Below are 13,316 nucleotides of genomic sequence, written 5' to 3'. Positions count from 1 at the left end.
TTTCATTCCTTGTGTTTTTATTATTATTTTATATTTTTTCTACTATTTCTATGTTTTCTACTATTTCTATTTTTCTCTCTGCATTGTTGGGAAGGGCCTGTAAGTAAGCATTTCACTCTTAGTCTACACCTGTTGTTTACAAAGCATGTGAGAAAAAAACATTATGTTATAAAAGAGAACAAGTGTTGTAGTAAGTGTAAGTGATCAAAAGGTTTCCTTCAGGTCCGCTCACTGAGGGCCTGTAGACTACACTATACTCCTCAGGAGTCAGGACTCTTGAACCCAGATTCTTCCCTGGACGAGTCACATTGTCAGGAAAAAGTCCCTGCTGCGCCTATCTATTACATCACAGTTTAATCCCTCTCTTTATCTCATCCTACAGCTGCAGACCGACCCGAAGCTGGGCTCCCCCGTGTACTTCTTCCTCCACAACCTGTCCTTCATGGAAATGTTCTACACCACAGTCACTGTCCCCAACATGTTGTCAGGCTTCCTGACTGAGGTCAAGACTGTTTCCGTCCCCGGCTGCTTCCTCCAGATGTACTGCTTCATCCAGATGGCCGTCAATAACCACGCCCTGCTGATCATCATGGCCTACGACTGCTATGTGACCATCTGTAATCATCTCCTCTACACCGCTGTGATGACCCAACCCGTCCGCCTGCCCCTCATCATCGGGGCGTGGACCTTAGACGCCATCTGCACCCTTTTGGCCACTGCCATTGCAATGTGGCTTTTGTTTTGCAAACACAACATGGTGTGCCACTGCTTGTCCGACCCATCCTCGGCTGGTGGATAGTATCATGTCGCGGTCTTTTGCCCTTGTAGCGCTGCTCACCACGGCGTGCTCATCTTTACTTCCTACATCCTCATCGGTGTGGCGACAGCTAAAATGGGCGCCGCCCAGCGACTCCTACCTTGTGGGAAACTTCTCTCCAGAGGTGACCCTCCTCTTCATTCTCCCCCTCCCCCTCCCTCTCTTCCCATGTCTGTTTAACTCTGCCATCAGACATCCTTCAGTCAACACTGTGAATTCTACAATCACCAGCTGAAGAGTTTGTCTGATATTTGTGCCATTACTCTGGTTACCCATGTCCTCTGATTTGTGTCGTTTCACTGTTAATGTCTACCAGTATGCAAAATGCGTTCCCACCAGGAGATGGTAGTGTTGTATTAATTGTGTGTCGCATATTGTACTGATGCTCTTCAGTCGTTGTTGGTTGAGAGAGGTCTGTGTCATGGTGGCAGGGCTGTGATAATCCTAATAACAGGGTTGGGGTCAATTTAATTTAAATTCCATTCAATTCAGAAATGTATTCATCCAAATTCCAATTTGAATGATTTTTTCCTTATTGAAAAGCATGGGCAAGAATTGGAATTTCAGAGTACTTCCTGAATTGACTGGAATTGAAATGGAATTGACCCCAACCCTTCCTAATAATGCTGTGTAAATGCTCATGGCTAAATATGATCCAGGTCGTGCTGTTAAAAATGTTGTGATAAGGTTGGATAACATTGTGTTGATGTTGCAGGTGCGTATCATTGTTGTATGCAATGTGTAACTTTGCATTTATTCTATTTTTTGGGGGCGGGGAGGTATCATTGTCACATTGCGATTGTCTTAATGTTGTGTTAATGTTGTAGGTGTGTATCATCGTGTCAGTGCTGTACTCAGCTCTGACTCCTTTCATGAACCCGATTATCTACAGCCTGAGGAACAAGGAGCTGAGAAAGGCTATCACAGGGCTGCAGAAAACTCAACACGCTGTCCTGGCCACAAAACAGTAAGCAAATTCTCCTGACCGCAAAACACTCAATACAGTCTACTTTTAAATTACTAAAGAAAAAAAGATGTTGATGCTGGATAGTAAACAATGCCAGAAAAGCCTCTGTGCAAACAAACTTCCAGAAGTAATCAAGGCACTATCATTTAATGTAAAAATTCAAAACCTTTATTGTTTTACGGATTATGCGTGGAAGAGACCACAGACGCGTTGCGGCTACAACAGCCTTCATCAGGGTGATAAAGAGTATTGGTGGAGAAACAGGTGTATATGCCAACTCTCACAGGAAGTGACTCAGTTCATTACCATATGTAATAGAATTGGGAAAAAACACATTCAAGATACAGAAAACAAAAAAAATGTATGCTTACTTACAGGCTCTAACCAATAGTGAGAAAACAAGTTATGTGTGTGCGTGTGTGTGTAGGTAAGTAAAGAAATAAAACAACAGTATAAATGTCATGTATTGTCATATTATGTCTTGTTCCTGTTCTTTCTCTTCACTCCGTTTCCCTCTGCTGGTCGTATTAGGTTACCTTCTCTTCCTCTCCTTCCCCCAGCTGTTCCTCATCTTCTCTAACTACCTCGTTCACCCTTTTCCCACCTGTTCCCTTTTTTCCCTCTGATTAGGTCTCTATTTCTCTCTCTGTTCCTGCTTCTTTCTTTGTCAGATTCTCGTTTGAGTTTCTCATGCCAGAACCAAACTATCGTCTCGTTTGCTTCACCCTTGTCCCATCCTGTCGGAATCTGCCTGTTCTTCTGATGCTACGTGTGATCAGGTACCTCTGTCCGCTACGACCCGCGCCTACCCAGAGAGACCAGCAGTCTGTCGCCGCAACCCAGCTATTCTCCTCTGCTGCTAAGAAGGGGACTCTTTTGTAAATATCAGAAGGACTTTCTGTTTCATTTGTCGCCCTCTCTGAGGGTTGTCTATTTTGCAATTTTCTACATCCGAAGAGGATCTATGTCTTCCCTGTGTTTTTACATTAAAGGACTCTGTTTTTGTTAAACCGCTTTTGGGTCCTCACTCAAGTGCACAACAGAAGAATCTGACCAAGAATGGACCCAGCGATTTCGGATCCTTTCCACTCAGCCGTCGAGATCCAGGGAGCGATGCTAGGCAGACACGAGCAGGAAATGTCTGTTGCTCGACATGCCGTTGAGACCCTGACCGCCCAAGTCTCCGACCTCACAAGACAGGTTCACCATCTCCGCCTCGATCCACCGGCCACTTCCAGGGCTTCCGAATCTCCGGAGCCCAGAATCAATAACCCGCCGTGTTACTCTGGGGAGGCCACTGAATGCCGCTCGTTCCTCACCCAGTGTGATATTGTGTTTTCTCTTCAGCCCAACACTTACTCCAGGAGCACAGCTCGTATCGCCTACGTCATATCTCTCCTTACTGGACGGGCTCGTGAGTGGGGCACGGCTATCTGGGAGGCGAAGGCTGAGTGTACTAACCAGTATCAGGACTTTAAGGAGGAGAAGATACGGGTTTTTGATCGTTCTGTTTTTGGGGAGGAAGCTTCCAGGGTCCTGTCTTCCCTATGTCAAGGTAATCGATCCATAACAGATTACTCTATTGAGTTTCGCACTCTTGCTGCCTCCAGTGACTGGAACGAGCCGGCTTTGCTCGCTCGTTTTCTGGAGGGTCTCCGCGCGGAGGTAAAGGATGAGATTCTCTCCCGGGAGGTTCCCTCCAGCGTGGATTCCTTGATTGAACTCGCTATTCGCATAGAGCAACGGGTTGATCTTCGTCACCGAGCTCGGGGAAAGGAGGTTGCGTTCTCCGTTGCCCGGGAGCTTTTGATCTTCTCAAGAATCGTTTTACATCCGCACCTATCCTTGTTACACCTGACGTCTCTAGACAGTTCGTTGTCGAGGTTGACGCATCAGAGGTGGGCGTGGGAGCCATTCTTTCTCAGCGCTCCCTCTCTGACGACAAGGTCCACCCTTGCGTGTATTTTTCTCATCGCCTGTCGCCGTCGGAACGTAACTATGATGTGGGAAACCGCGAACTGCTCGCCATCCGCTTAGCCCTTGGCGAATGGCGACAGTGGTTGGAGGGGGCGACCGTTCCTTTTGTCGTTTGGACTGACCATAGGAAACTTGAGTACATCCGTTCTGCCAAACGACTTAATGCGCGTCAGGCTCGTTGGGCGCTGTTTTTCGCTCGTTTCGAGTTCGTAATTTCTTATCGTCCGGGCTCTAAGAACACCAAGCCTGATGCTTTATCTCGTCTCTTCAGTTCTTCAGTAGTCTCCACCGACCCCGAGGGGATTCTCCCTGAGGGGCGTGTTGTCGGGTTGACTGTCTGGGGAATTGAGAGGCAGGTAAAGCAAGCACTCACTCACACTCCGTCGCCGCGCGCTTGTCCTAGGAACCTTCTTTTCGTTCCTGTTTCTACTCGTCTGGCCGTTCTTCAGTGGGCTCACTCTGCCAAGTTAGCCGGCCACCCCGGCGTTCGGGGTACGCTTGCTTCCATTCGCCAGCGTTTTTGGTGGCCCACTCGGGAGCGTGACACGCGTCGTTTCGTGGCTGCTTGTTCGGTCTGCGCGCAGACTAAGTCCGGTAACTCCCCTCCTGCCGGCCGTCTCAGACCGCTTCCCATTCCCTCTCGACCGTGGTCTCACATCGCCGTAGATTTTATCACCAGACTGCCTTCGTCAGCGGGGAAGACTGTTATTCTTACGGTTGTCGATAGGTTCTCTAAGGCGGCTCATTTTATTCCCCTCGCTAAGCTCCCTTCTGCTAAAGAAACAGCACAAATCATCATCGAGAATGTTTTCAGAATTCATGGCCTTCCGTCAGACGTCGTTTCGGACAGGGGTCCGCAATTCACGTCTCAATTTTGGAGGGAGTTTTGCCGTTTGATTGGAGCTTCCGTCAGTCTCTCTTCCGGCTTTCACCCTCAGTCTAACGGTCAAGCAGAACGGGCCAACAGACTATTGGTCGCATCTTACGCAGTCTTTCTTTTCGTAACCCTGCGTCTTGGTCAGAACAGCTCCCCTGGGCAGAATACGCCCACAACTCGCTTCCTTCGTCTGCGACCGGTCTATCTCCTTTTCAGAGTAGCCTCGGGTACCAGCCTCCGCTGTTCTCGTCTCAGCTCGCCGAGTCCTGCGTCCCCTCCGCTCAGGCTTTTGTCCAACGTTGTGAGCGCACCTGGAAGAGGGTCAGGTCTGCACTTTGCCGTTATAGGGCGCAGACTGTGAGAGCCGCTAATAAGCGTAGAACTAAGAGTCCTAGATATTGTCGCGGTCAGAGAGTATGGCTCTCCACTCAAAACCTTCCCCTTAAGACAGCTTCTCGCAAGTTGACCCCGCGGTTCATTGGTCCGTTCCGTATTTCTCAGATCATTAATCCTGTCGCAGTGCGACTTCTTCTCCCGCGTTTTCTTCGTCGCGTCCACCCGGTCTTCCATGTCTCCTGTGTTAAGCCCGTTCTTCGCGCCCCCGCTCGTCTTCCCCCCCCCCCCATCCTTGTCGAGGGCGCACCTATCTACAGGGTCCGTAAGATTTTGGACATGCGTCCTCGGGGCCGTGGTCATCAGTACCTAGTAGATTGGGAGGGGTACGGTCCTGAGGAAAGGAGTTGGGTTCCCTCTCGGGACGTGCTGGACCGTTCGCTGATCGATGATTTCCTCCGTTGCCGCCAGGTTTCCTCCTCGAGTGCGCCAGGAGGCGCTCGGTGAGTGGGGGGGTACTGTCATGTATTGTCATATTATGTCTTGTTCCTGTTCTTTCTCTTCACTCCGTTTCCCTCTGCTGGTCGTATTAGGTTACCTTCTCTTCCTCTCCTTCCCCCAGCTGTTCCTCATCTTCTCTAACTACCTCGTTCACCCTTTTCCCACCTGTTCCCTTTTGTCCCTCTGATTAGGTCTCTATTTCTCTCTCTGTTCCTGCTTCTTTCTTTGTCAGATTCTCGTTTGAGTTTCTCATGCCAGAACCAAACTATCGTCTCGTTTGCTTCACCCTTGTCCCATCCTGTCGGAATCTGCCTGTTCTTCTGATGCTACGTGTGATCAGGTACCTCTGTCCGCTACGACCCGCGCCTACCCAGAGAGACCAGCAGTCTGTCGCCGCAACCCAGCTATTCTCCTCTGCTGCTAAGAAGGGGACTCTTTTGTAAATATCAGAAGGACTTTCTGTTTCATTTGTCGCCCTCTCTGAGGGTTGTCTATTTTGCCATTTTCTACATCCGAAGAGGATCTATGTCTTCCCTGTGTTTTTACATTAAAGGACTCTGTTTTTGTTAAACCGCTTTTGGGTCCTCACTCAAGTGCACAACAATAAAGACATTTGAAAATAAGAGTAGCAAGGCTATATACAGACACCTGTTAGTCAGGCTTATTGAGGTAGTATGTACATGCGGGTATGGTTAAAGTGACTATGCATATATGTTGAACAGAGAGTAGCAGTAGCGTAAAGAGGGGTTGGCGGGTGGTGGGACACAATGCAGATAGACCGATTAGCCAATGTGCGGGAGCACTGGTTGGTCGGCTCAACTGAGGTAGTATGTACATGAATGTATAGTTAAAGTGACTATGTATATATGATAAACAGAGAGTAGCAGCAGCATAAAAGAGGGGTTGGGGGGCACACAATGCAAATAGTCGGGGTAACCATTTGGTTACCTGTTCAGGAGTCTTATTGCTTGGGGGTAAAAACTGTTGAGAAGCCTTTATGTCCTAGACTTGGCACTCCGGTACCACTTGCCATGCGGTAGTAGAGAGAACAGTCTATGACTGGGGTGGCTGGGGTCTTTGACAATTTTTAGGGCCTTCCTCTGACACCGCCTGGTGTAGAGGTCCTGGATGGCAGGCAGCTTTGCCCCAGTGACGTACTGGGCCGGACGCACTACCCTCTGAAGTGCCTTGCGGTCGGAGGCTGAGCAATTGCCGTACCAGGCAGTGATGCAACCAGTCAGGATGCTCTCGATGTTGCAGCTGTAGAACCTTTTGAGGATCTCAGGACCCATGCCAAGTCCTTTTAGTTTCCTTGCCATGAGAATGGTGGCGTGTTCGGTGATCCTTTTCCTGTAGTCCACAATCAACTCCTTAGTCTTGGTTAAGTTGAGGGATAGGTTGTTATTCTGGCACCACCCAGCCAGGTCTCTGACCTCCTCACTATAGTCTGTCTCGTCACTCATCACTGTTGTGTCGTCTGCAAACTTAATGATGGTGTTGGAGTCGTGCCTGGCCATGCAGTCGTGGGTGAACAGTGAGTACAGGAGGGGACTGAGCACGCACCCCTGGGGAGCTCCAGTGTTGAGGATCAGCGTGGCAGATGTGTTGCTACCTGCCCTCACCACCTGGGGGCGGCCCGACAGGAAGTCCAGGATCCAGTTGCAGAGGGAGGTGTTTAGTCCCAGGATCCTTAGCTTAGTGATGAGCTTTGAGGGTACTATGGTGTTGAACGCTGAGCTGTGGTCAATGAACAGCATTCTCACATAGGTGTTCCTTTTGTCCAGGTGGGAAAGGGCAGTGTGGAGTGCAATAGAGATGGCATAATTTGGGGATCTGTTTGGGCGGTATGCAAATTGGAGTGGGTCTAGGGTTTCTGGGAGAATGGTGTTGATGACATTACCAGCCTTTCAAAGCACTTCATGGCTACAGACGTGAGTGCTACGGGTATGTAGTCATTTAGGCAGGTTGCCTTTGTGTTCCTGGGCACAGGGACTATGGTGATCTGCTTGAAACATATTGGTATTACAGACTCAATCAGGGACATGTTGAAAATGTCAGTGAAGACAGCTGCCAGTTGGTCAGCACATGCCCAGAGCACACATCCTGGTATTCCGTCTGGCCCCGCATCCTTGTGTATGTTGACCTGTTTAAAAGTCTTACTCACGTCGGCTACGGAGAGCGTGATCACACAGTCGCCCGGAACAGCTGATGCTCTCATGCATGCCTCAGTGTTGCTTGCCTCGAAGCGAGCATAGAAGTGATTTAGCTTGTCTGGTAGTCTCGTGTCACTGGGCAGCTCGCGGCCGTGCTTCACCGTTGTAGTATGATTCAATCTTAGCCCTGTATTGACGCTTTGCCTGTTTGATGGTTCGTCGCAGGGCATAGCGGAATTTCTTGTAAGCTTCTGGGTTAGAGTCCCGCTCCTTGAAAGCGGCAGCTCTACCCTTTAGCTCAGTGCGAATGTTGCCTGTAATCCATGGCTTCTGGTTGGGGTATGTACATACAGTCACTGTGGGGACGACATCCTTGATGCACTTATTGATAAAGCCAGTGACTGATGTGGTGTATTCCTCAATGTCATCGGAAGAATCCCGGAACATGTTCCAGTCTGTGATAGCAAAACAGTCCTGTAGTTTAGCATCTGCTTCATCAAATGGAGGGCGAGGGTGAGCTTTGTAAGCATCTCTGTGTGTGGAGTACAGGTGATCTAGAATTTTTTTCCCTCTAGTTGCACATTTAACATATTGATAGAGATTTGTTAGAACTGATTTTAAGTTTCCCTGCATTAAAATCTCCGGCCACTAGGAGCGCCGCCTCTGGGTGAGTGGTTTCCTGTTTGCTTATTCCTTATACAGCTGACTGAGTGCGGTCTTAGTGCCAGCATCTGTTTGTGGTGGTAAATAAACAGCCAGGAAAAGTATAGCTGAAAAGTCTCGAGGCAAGTAGTGTGGCCTGCAATTTATCACAATATACTCTACTTCAGGCGAGCAAAATCTATAGACTTCCTTAGATGTCATGCACCAGCTGTTTATAAATATGCGCAGACCGTGTGGTAACTGCAATCACTGCCATCATATCGTAAAAACAAATACCAAGTGCAACTGCTACACTACCTACTGTATATGGTGTACGGGCTGGATTATTTATAGCCCCATGTGGGTTATTTTACATAGGACGTACTAAGAGAAGGCTCAAGGACAGGGTGTCTGAACATGCTTATGCTATAAGAACTGCTAACGATAAGTTTCCGAAGGCTAAACATTACAGACATGCTGGCCATGGCAGCCCAAACTCTCTGAAAGCAATGGCCATCTCAAACGTCTCCTACAACTTGAAACGTTCTGGATCTTTAAATTAAATCAACAGTATTGCAGGGTCTAAATTGGGAAATGTTTTATTCTCCCTTCCTGTAAGATATATGTGATTTTCTTTTTCTTTTTTGTTCTCCATTCTTATTTAAGTTTGGTAACATGAACTCATGTGTACATAGTATGTATTTTTCTTTTATGATTTTGCATTTCTTTTGAGGTGTTGCAAATTATATATATATATATAATTTATTGAACCACTTCCTGTAAAAGTTGGGATATACACCTGTTTGTTCAACAATATTCTTTGTCACCAGGATGAATGCTGTTGTAGCCGCAGCGCTGTGTTTTTTTCATTCTTGCCATACATAAGCCTTAAAACAACAAAGGCTTTTACATTTTTTACACTAAATGAGAGTGTCTTGATTCATTCTTGCTTTCCAGGCTTTCCTGGCATTGTTTACTATCCAGCACCAACTTTTTATATATATATAGTATCCCTTGATCAAAGAGCACCCGATTTATTAAATATAAACCAAAGAAGTGCTCCTCTCCTGTGCCTCTACTTTTAAAATAGTTTAGTATGGGCTAAAAAGAGTAATCATTTTCAGATTCCAAAATAATACCAAGTCACTACTTCCAATTATTGATTGTTTTTCGGAAGGCAGAAAAACGAAATGTTTATGCTCTTAGAAACTAAACCGAACAACATTATTGTTCACCATTTGGTTCATGATGTATATTGCACAACTGTATACATTTGATTTAATAGTTTATTGATAAGGAACACAAAAATAATAACAACTGTACATTCCTGTTCATTTGCATTGTACAGACTACCAGATACAGTACTATATGTTTTGTACTGATACATGTTCTGAATTCATCTAAAAGAAACTAAAGAGTAATCATTAGGTGATTTCTTGTGTACCTACAATCTGACAATGTTCTTTCTAAATATCAGGGAAATAGCACACTGTAAAATAAAGTATCCACACATTTCATTTTTGTGCCTCTGCCTTTTCTGTAAGCGTCACAACTTAAAATAAAACTTTGCACAACAAGAGAGACCTCTTGATGGAATAATTGAAAGTAATACTCGTGTATGATGGTTTGCATGTGGACATTTAATCTATAAATGATTCATGGAACACTCCCTAAAAACCTTGCACTAGATGAAAATAAATGTCCATTTGAAAACAACATAGAGCTCTTCCTAGTTTTATATTTGCTTTAGAGCAGGAATGAGGACATTTTTCAGTAGTACTAACAGATACAAGGGTGGCTGTATGTTATACATTTTAAAACATATTTTTTATGTGGAATATCACTGTGGAAATCATGGTTTTCAATTCATTTTAGCATACAATTCAAGAGAACTGGTCCCTCAGCTGATGGCTGAGAAGACACCCCACCCTTGTTTCATGAATGCCACACACAGTTCTCATCATAGGATATATCATTTATTTTCCTGTCAGATTAACACATTATGCAGCCACCTTGGCTCTGTGAAACACTCTAAAGATCCTCTGTTTAATCTCTTTAGTCTGTAAACCATATATTATGGGGTTGAGACAAGTAGGGACCACACTACCCAGAAGACTGCTCACTTTGCGCAGGTCTGCAAAGGCTGGGAAGCGGTGGAGGACGATAATGGTAAACCCACATCCCAGCACGATGAGATAGACCAGTAAGTGTGTGCTGCAGGTTGTCAGGGCCTTGCTGTTTAAAGAGCTGTTTTTACTGCTCAGACATACAATGGCGATCTTGAGATAGGTGAGACTGATGCTGCCTATGGACGAGACAAACAGCACAACAGTAAAGATTAAGCCATATATGTTATTTATAAGCACACTCTCACAGGAGAGCTTGAATAAGGAGGCGTTGTCACAGTAAGGGTTAAATATGTTAGACCTGCAGCGTGACAGGCGGATGGTGAGGCCCAGCAAAATCCCCACTAAGACTATGGCCACCCCCCAGGCAGACATAGACAACCTGATAACCATTTTGTTTGTCATGATGGTAGCGTACCGCAGGGGGTTGCAGATGGCCACATACCGGTCAAAGGCCATGATCATGAGAACGGTGTGTGATGTTGTAGCATAAACATGAGTATAGAAAGCCTGAATGACACACTCCGTGTAAGTGATATATCGCTCAGGAGCTGTGGTCAAAATGTCCCATAACAGACGAGGTATCATCACTGTAGCACCAACTATGTCATTAAGAGGCAGGTTGCAGAAGAGGATGTACATGGGCTGGTGCAGGCTCCTCTCCATGGAGATCAATGATATGAGTCCGATGTTTGCTACCATTGTGAAGATGTAGATAATGAGGAAGAGGATGAAGGCAGGGTACGAGGACTGTTGTGTGACCTTTAACCCCTCCAGGAGGAGAACGTGGTTAGGATACGTGTGGTTCTCCATTCGTCGGTCAGGGAGTAGCTCAGAATCTTGAGAGGAGAATTTGAAAAGATTAGTTGTACAACTTGGGGAATCAGTTTCAAAACACAAACTTTAAAAGCATCTACTGATTTTGTGGTAGCAGTAGCAGATAAACCGTTTTCTTAAAGGGGCAGACTGTGGGGCAGCTTCCCTGCCAGTTCATTTGGTAAACTGCTGAGGTATGGGGCTTTTTCAGGGTTAGCTTCTATCCAGCTCCAGCTGGTAGCTGTATATCTATCATCAGTCAGACGAGATGTAGCTAGCTAGCAAAGAAAGCTATACATTGTTCTGGAAGGTTTATATGACACAAGTGATCTCAGCTATTTAGCTAAATAGCTATATTCTGCAAACAGCTGACCTAAGTAAGCTAATATCCTTACTTGATAGCCAGATAACTAGACAACATTACCCAAATAAGATTGTATGTATGGACATTTCATACACCAAAACACATTAAATTATATATATGAATCACTCGATTCCACACTAGATAGCAATATAATACCTGTCCTTGACATGAAGAGTTGAAGTTAAGCACTAACATAAGCAGGTTTTCTACAGCTTTCTTCAGTGTCTTCAGTGTTCCAAGATGATTCCTGTGTTCTATCCCACCCCTCCAGACTTACTACAGAAACAACATCACAGCCTTTTATTTACAACAAAACCCACAATGTGATGACGAATATGTCAGTCAGGATGTAAACATGTACGTCATGACTCCATTGACACAAATTCCCAGAAGCTAATGAGGAAAGTAACAAACATGGCTTGTGGGATGTTGTCCACTTGGGCTTTGCAAATGTACAAAATATTACAAGGTAATTTGTGTTCAAGAGATTAAAGGGGAAGTTCAGTAGTTTACAACTTGATGTTAGATGGTTTGTCATCCTGACCAGGAGGAACTGTAATCCACTGTTTAGTTTTCTTTAAACAGCCACAAATGTCAGAAAGCTTTAGCCACCACCATCTAACAATCAATCAAAGTAATAGGGGCATGTGTGCATTATTTTTATTGTTTAAGGTCCATTATGTAACTTTGTGGGTGACCTCACCAAATTCACATAGATGTGTGAGTTATAGATATGTCATTCTTATTGGAAGCAAGTCTGATAAGTGGTAGATCCGTTCTATGCCCCAGCAAACAGGAGATGTCTAAGGACATTAGGCAACGTTCCCTTTGGGTCCCTTTAAAGATTTTCTGAAACGTTCTGAAAATGATTTAGGAACATTAAGACATCATGTTTTTACTCAGGATCATAAGAAGACATTCAGTACAGGTCCCCGTTTGGTCAAGGTATAATTTTAAAATAAGGTATTTTGATGTCCATTAGGGAACCTTATGAAAAGTTTCCTATTTTGTTCTGATAGGACGTTATCCATGGTACATTCAATGACCACAAGTGGAAGTTTCATGGTGGTCAAGGGGGACATCGCATGATGGTCCCATGGTAACATTCAGGACCTTTTTAGGACATTCTTTCACAAAATGTCCTTGGGGATATCGCTGGAACAAACCAAGAACTAGATTTTTTTTTTTTACTCCAGGGGATCATGACACAATGTTCTGAGAATGTCCTAAAAACGTACTTGGGGATGTCGTTGGAACAAACCGAGAACTAGAAAAAAACTCCAGGGAACCATGGTACAACGTCCTGACCACTTTAGGAAACCATTTCGTGAAGTTCCCAGGGATGTCCTAACGTCAAATTTTGGTTTGCAGGGGTGCTATTTCTATGCTTCTCCTTCTTAAGTCTCGCTTTTGTCTCTTTTTACTTTTGTTTTTTTCACCAGCAAGTATTGGATACAGCCTATTATTTGATACTATGTTGAAATTGTTTCATACATAATGGCCCTGTGATTTCACATATCGCACTCTACACAATGTTGCTTTTTGTACTGATTGATGTACTGTGCCAGTCAAAAGTTTGGACGCACCTGCTCATTCCAGGTTTTTCTTTGCTTTTACTATTTTCTACATTGTATAATAATAGTGAAGACATCAAAACTATGAAATAGCACATATGGAATCATGTACTAACCAAAATAGGGTTAAACAAATCAAAATATATTTTATATTTGAGATTCTTTAAAG

The 13,316-nt window shown here is 45.1% G+C and overlaps 1 protein-coding gene across 2 annotated transcripts; it reads right to left on the bottom strand.

Annotated features, from left to right (window-relative positions):
- Positions 1-9,531: 9,531 nt before the first annotated feature.
- Positions 9,532-11,848, bottom strand: LOC116374295 (olfactory receptor 52N5-like). Of its 2 annotated transcripts, none has more exons than XM_031825915.1 (2): positions 11,730-11,848; positions 9,532-11,232 (listed from the first exon to the last, which is right to left on the bottom strand). In XM_031825915.1, exons 1-2 carry the CDS (start codon positions 11,740-11,742, stop codon positions 10,268-10,270), a joined length of 978 nt encoding a protein of 325 aa, XP_031681775.1. In that variant the 5' UTR covers positions 11,743-11,848; the 3' UTR covers positions 9,532-10,267. The 2 variants fall into 2 exon arrangements, with proteins under 2 accessions (XP_031681775.1, XP_031681776.1); XM_031825916.1 differs by having other exon boundaries at positions 9,536-11,232; positions 11,767-11,848.
- Positions 11,849-13,316: the final 1,468 nt, after the last annotated feature.

The sequence above is a fragment of the Oncorhynchus kisutch genome, linkage group LG6 (genome assembly GCF_002021735.2).
Source record: "Oncorhynchus kisutch isolate 150728-3 linkage group LG6, Okis_V2, whole genome shotgun sequence".
NCBI lineage: Eukaryota > Metazoa > Chordata > Actinopteri > Salmoniformes > Salmonidae > Oncorhynchus > Oncorhynchus kisutch.
This window is presented reverse-complemented; position numbering and strand designations above follow the sequence as displayed.